This window comes from Orbicella franksi, chromosome 14 (genome assembly GCF_964199315.1).
Source record: "Orbicella franksi chromosome 14, jaOrbFran1.1, whole genome shotgun sequence".
NCBI lineage: Eukaryota > Metazoa > Cnidaria > Anthozoa > Scleractinia > Merulinidae > Orbicella > Orbicella franksi.
Window position 1 is genome coordinate 14,230,043 of NC_138158.1, and position 6,678 is coordinate 14,236,720.

Below are 6,678 nucleotides of genomic sequence, written 5' to 3' on the forward strand. Positions count from 1 at the left end.
TCCAAAATTTCCACAAAGTGCCCCTAGTTTACTCAAATGAAGCGAACAATGAAAAGCAAGATGATCTGCTAATTAACGGACCTTTGTTCAGACGTACTGTGCTTGTATAGAAGTTCGGTGAACAAGGCTTCTTTTGGAATAGAGTATTTGAACTTTCCCAGCTCTTGTCGAAAATTGTGATTTTTCAATGATTCGTATAAATTCTCGCAATTCATAAAAAATTCTGAGCCCCCTCCCTCCCCCTTAGAAAAAAATGACGTGAGAGAGAATCAGTTATCATCCTTGTTATTCAACATAATTGAAGCTACGCGTCAAGGCAAAAATAACGACGAGGAAGCAAAGCGCGAGTATCTCTGCGTCATTCTTGTTTATTAATCATCCGCGAGACTTAGGGCCTGTTTACAAGGAGGAAGGGTTACCTTAGCAAGCGGGTTAACCATAGCTTGAGGACAAAAGATAGCGCTGTGGTTTACAAGCAAAATTTCACAAGTAGGGGAACCCTACAACCGGGGACAACTTAATGCGCAGTTACACTCAAAGGGTCTGGAAACAAGTAGAAAGTTAACCTGCGTAGGCGGGTAACCCCACCTGGAGTGTCTACAAGGGAAAAAATTACGTACCCGCCTGCCAGGGTAACCCTAGCACTCAGATAGGGTAAACCGCCTACCCGTGTAACACTGGCTGCCTTCTAAACACGACGAAGAAAAAATAGGAAACGTTTGAGTGCTAAGGTAACCCGCTCACCAGGGTAACCCTCTCTCCTTGTAAAGAGGCCTTTACCCAGGTACGCATCATAAACTTTAATTACAGTAATCAAAGCGTTAGATCATTGTACGAAGTGAAAACCACGACATTGCTCTGAAACCCCTTTTAAACCTTGAGATTTTTACCGACTAAATTAAATGTAGATGTAGAAGTTTCCCGAGATAAAATCGGTCACTCGTGAAAAACTCAGTTTTCCGAGGCTAACTAGGTAAAAAGGGACTCCTCTAACCTCGGCTGCTAATATTAGGTGTCCGTGGTTCCTTAGCAAAAGGCGATGTATAAAATAAATCATCATCTTTATCATTCATGACGAAGAGTCCTTTGCGTTCTCAACGGCCGCAATGTGACTCAACTGCGTTCAGGGATAAGAGAGCCATTCAACTTGTGTTTTGACAAAAAGAATTCTTGCGAGAGAAACTGTTGGTAGCTTGATTATAAATTTCAGTTCGCCACTGAGATTCCCAATTCAGGCAAGTTGGTCTGTTTATGTGTCTAGTATTTAACTACAAAAACTATACGACTGAGTCATATAATGTGTCCGTTTAATGCACCTTTGTTGAGTTGTCTGACCTTTAATACGTCGTCAGTTCCGTATTTACTAAACGCATAATACGTCTGAGACGCATTATTCGTCTTCTAGATAAATACGGCCAATGCGCCGATTCTCTTAATTTAAATTTATCTCATGTATCACGTGTTCCCCTGAAAATCGTATATTTTTCGTAGCAGTGGTTTGCTTATCGAGGGCACGAGCAGCTTCTTGCACTCTAGGAAAGCAAGCGACTGCTTTGCTGACTAAAGCTCACACAAAGCTTAACATTAAACCCTTACACAGGGCAGTCCTTTATTTGAGTTTAACGGGAGGTGTCGTTGCATGGATGGCATGTTCGTGTTTTAGAAGTTTTAGAAAATTCTAGAACGCGTGTGTTCAACGATAGCTGTCACCTTTAGCCGTCTCGTTCTATTTTCATCTCAACGTACGAGATAGCAGCACTAAAATAGAACATCTGGCAATGCTTTTACTCTACGCTAGGGTTGCATTTACTAAATTGATTGATGTGTTTATCAAATTCATTATCAGAGAATCTGTTTTTTTTTTACATTTCAATGCTGAAATATATATATGATGCATGGTCAGAAAAAACATAAACATTAGGGTTGAAACCCATCTATAGTGAATTATGTCATTACGGTAATATCAATGCGTTCCCCTGCTAATTGTCTCCAAATAAAGTTATTATCACTGCTGAAAACACTGCAAAGCTTTTGTGTATTTCTAAGTTCTTTACTTTATCTTTGGAATTCAGTTTAAAACACAGCCCTGGGTAAAACTGTTTGAAGACTATTGTGAAAAATCCTTGACTTTTAACAGAAGAGCAATTTTAACCATAGTGGACAATTCAATCTTACCTGGTTTGCTTTAACTGACATTGTGTCCCAAAATATCTTTTTTCAATTAGTTCTTATCACCCTCACTTGATATACTCTCTGTTTGACGCTTTGGCTGTTCTCCATTATTATCTCTTAGTATTCTTTATCCTGTCGCAGAAACAAGAACAACTAAGTTAGGAAATTAAGAGATTTCTTTAACTGTTCAGTTGGTTATCGGAAAAAGCAACTGCCGACGAAGATTCCTGATTCTCAATATCATTTTACATACCCTCCATTTGAAATAAGTACCCCATTCATGCCCAAATAACGTACCACTACCCGCTTAAAATAATTGTAAAATGATGCAACCTTGTAAAATGATGTAACTCTTGAATTACGGAGTAATCAAGGAGACAGGAGGTAACTCCGCATGCGTGTTGACAGCAAATGTTAACTCAAGACTAAGCCTGTTGGTGGTTATGTTATAAGAGGTCTCCTTATGTCTTACCTTGATTAAAATCTTTTTACCGGGTTATAACCTCTGTTTTGAAAAATAGCGTCTGATCTACGCTGACTGGCATTAAATTACATTCCATGACATTAGAAGAAGCGTCTTAAAGGTTGAGCACATACCATCACAAAACCAGTTACGAAACGAGTTCATACCACACAGACTTGAAGTTCTACTTTTATAAAGTGTTGATATTTTTTATCTCCTGGAGCATGGCACAGTTTGTGTATTTTACTGCTTTGTTGGTGTTGTGTGGAACAGGGGACTCTCTGGAAACCACTGCCAGCCCTCAACAACAAAATACTGGCGATACCAAGGACTTATGTGAGGTAGAAAGTTGAATATCAATTGCCTTTTTTAACGAAAATCAATCAGTTGTAGATGAGATGTAAAGATGTTTGGCATGATTGTACAGAATTTTTCATATGTGGCAGTTCAGTATCTGTTTGAAACATAAAAGGCATATGTCTGTCTGGTCCCAAATCGAGGCTGATTGCTAAAATAAAATGTTAGAGAAAGCGATATAAGAATGTTTGCTTCCTAAGTCATAGTAAATTCGCTCAAGGAATGTTAATGATGGTCATGTTGCTCCCAGTAAGAGTCGGCTTCACAAACGAACAGACATCATGTAAGGGTTAGAGGAACATATTTGACCTGATTAGGAGAGGTGCAAGGTGACACTCAATATGTCTGATGTAGATATCAAGAACGTGACTATTGTCTCTAAATTAAAGGGGATTTGTTTTTGTCAAAGTAGACCTACAAAGCGACCATTCAAATGACAGGACGCTGACACTGAATAGCAAGTGACTGATACCGCTGAAGCAGTAAGAGACAAAAATGCGGATTGGTTTTCATGCTGCAATATATATGGACATATATAAGAAACATTTTGTTCTCGTGTTGTCAAAGTTTATATTCTGCTCCAAAGGGGTTTTTTGAACAAGAACTGTGCATGTTTTGCTTTCTTCTTAGAAATAATTCATAGACAATTCTTCAAAGAAATGTCCATGCTGCCCCCAGTAAGAGTTGGCTTCACAAACGAATAAACATCATTTTTATGTAAGAATTAGAGGAACATATTTGACCTGATTAAAAAATATATATCAAGAACGTGGCAATTGTCTCAAAATTGATCATGACAGGATTTTTTTCTCGTCAAAGCAGGCCCACAAGGTCACATGTCTAATGACAGACCCGCTGACACTAACATTATTCTTAAAACAAGTCACTGATATCGCGAAAGCGTTAAGAAACAAAAAATGCAGATTGTTTTTTTATGCCACTATATCTATCAACATAAGAAAGAAAAAACATTTTGTTCTCGTGTTGTTTAAGTTCCACATTGTGGTTCTTAGTACAATGAATGCATTTGTTGCTTTCTTCTTAGAAATCCATATCTACCCATGGATTTCCGGGTATTCCAGGATCCAATGGTATGCCGGGAATGCCTGGCATTCCGGGGCCCCAAGGACCGCAGGGAAGAGATGGAGTTAAAGGACAGACTGGTGATAAGGGATCGCATGGAATGCTAGGACAAAAGGGAGAGAAAGGAAATGAAGGGCCTCGTGGAAAGAGCGGACCGCCAGGAATAATGGGAATAAAAGGAGCGCGAGGAACTGTGGGAGATCAAGGAATAAAAGGCGATAAGGGAGAGAAAGGAGAAAGCGTGACAAGTCCTTCTAGTGCAGTGCCACAAACCAACTGGAAACAATGTGTGTGGAAGACTAATGATGGTCGAGATAGCGGTAAGATTAAGGTGAGAGTAAAACGTTCTGATTAAGAATGGTTATGAGCAAAATTACTGTTATCACCTAATGTAAGTTAAAACTTGGATTCAGAATTCGACAAGGATTTAATTGAGAGCAGAAGCATATCACCAAGATTCCACTGAAATAGAAGCTGCACTGAGATTTTTGTGAAACTTTGCCTATTGATTGTTCATATTATAGGAACTTAAATTTTGAAATAAAAATGAGGGGTCCCCATGTTCGTTTAGGAGCAACAGAACCTTGTTTATACCCTATAAATCCTTATAATAGCACCATGATTGTAGCTACGATTGCTTGCTAAATTCACGTGTCCGACGATTGCTTTTTGTTCTACACTGAGAATTGGTCCATATTTATTTTACACAGAGAAATTTGTTACTCAATTCAAAACAACAGAAAAAATGATCGGTCACCATACTCGTTTTCGAGAAAATGACGATTTACCTCTATGGCGAGGTCCAGCCGTAAAGAAAAAGCCGCCATTTTTTCATGCGCGCGCGCTAATCACGCGTGAAATTATGCGCAGTAGGGATGCGCAATGCAATACTGGGGAATGACCTTAAACGCTTCTAGGTGATATGCTTCTGTTGAGAGAGAATCATGCTGTTATTAATCGAAGTATTTTTTCAGCTGGCTTCATATCATGGTGACGAATCTGATATTACATTTTTAAGATAATGAGAAGTGGAATTGTGACTTGCGTGTTGGAGTACTGAGCATCCATTCTCATTTATTCTTTTATCATTACTTAGCAAGACAAGTGTGACATAAGAATCTTTGTTACGTCCACATACTACATAAGGGCAGGAGCCATAATCGGGGACGGAGACCGTAAGCGCGCGCCATTTCTAGTATTGGGGCTGTCCCTATGATATGGGACAATTTTTTTTATTTTTAGAACAAATTGCGCCATCGCCTGCGGCACACGCGCGTACATGCTGCGAGGATTTTTGCGGATGTAGCGCGGGCAAATGGCGTCCGAAATTTCCGAAATGTTTGATGCTTTTGGCCCACAACTCAATACGTTCATGTCTGTTGGAATTTGACTTCAGTGTTTTCGTCGTAAGCTGCTCCAGTTTGAGTGAACATAATTAACTTTGGAGTGAAGTAAGACAGTGTCGAAGTTAGTTATGTTCCACTTTATATCAGTGACCAAGTTGTGTTCCGCTCCTTCTTTTACAAGAGCTCCACATTACTCCAAGCTCTAAGTTTCACATATGTTGAAGATTAACAGCTTTTCCTTAACACAGCGAAAAAACCAGTTGGATATATTTGGATATAGCACCGTTTCAGGACTTCAAAGTTTCCCTCCCTTGCGACGATTTCGCCAGTCTATCTCGACCGAAAAGTAAAAAAAGAATAGTTGCAAGTTTGATATTCGCCTGAATTGTAAGCAACGCTTGATGTTTTATCAAGGCCCAATAAGTGACAATAAGGTTTATGTCTATAGATGCTGCTCAGTTTTGTTTGTGTATAAGTCCAATAAATTGTCTGTTGTCGATGAATAAAAGCGCCCGCCGATGCGTGTTTTGTACAGTCAGTAAAACACGACAAATTGGACTTCCGCGCTTTCGTGTGAAAACGTACATCGAACTCATATAATATCTCTAGTTTTTAAATATGTTTAAGGTTGATAAATGTTTGAGAACATATTAAAAGCTTAGTTGAAAATATGTGAATACAGCAGAAATAATCAGCAAAGTTACGATGACGCTTTCTTTAATCAACTCGAATAACGATTTCGATTTCGTTGGTTGAGTTATCAAAACTCCTTGTCTATTTTATTTTCGCAGTGTTTATTTTTCACTATTTTAAAGAAATACACATGATGTTAGTAGCTTTTGGCGTTGGTGAAAATTGTTGCAGCATCTCAGCACAAAAGACAACGAAAGAAATCTTTGTACGCGTCAGACGTTTTTGCAAACTCGCCAAACAAACAGAAGCAATAAGCCTATCAAAAACAGGGTTTGGTTATGATTAAGCATTGTTTGGGAAACTCACAAATTAACTCGATACCAGGCTAAAGAGTTTTCTGGCATAACTTTGCTTTACAGGACAAACGCAAAAACTTACTCGTACAGCTAGCGCGAGCAGATATTATTCATTCGCAGCGCGAAATTGAAGTCTTGTTTTCGAGCCCGAAAAACTTACCTTTTTCCATTAGCTCGGAGAATAAAACTAAATACAAGAGCCCTGGATCCTATTCCCTGCCTTATTCCCTGCCATCACTGTGAAAAATCTGCAAGAGAATCTCGCAAC

General features: G+C 39.0%; 1 protein-coding gene across 1 annotated transcript in view; it reads left to right on the forward strand.

Annotated features, from left to right (window-relative positions):
• Window positions 1-2,586: 2,586 nt before the first annotated feature.
• The window catches only part of LOC145467488 (uncharacterized), a 6,006-nt gene continuing 1,914 nt past the window's right edge, over window positions 2,587-6,678 (forward strand). The window contains exons 1-2 of the mRNA XM_081451044.1: window positions 2,587-2,976; window positions 4,038-4,406. Of these exons, the coding sequence (XP_081307170.1) occupies window positions 2,860-2,976; window positions 4,038-4,406 (486 nt within the window). The 5' untranslated portion in view covers window positions 2,587-2,859. The remainder of the gene's footprint in view (window positions 2,977-4,037; window positions 4,407-6,678) is intronic.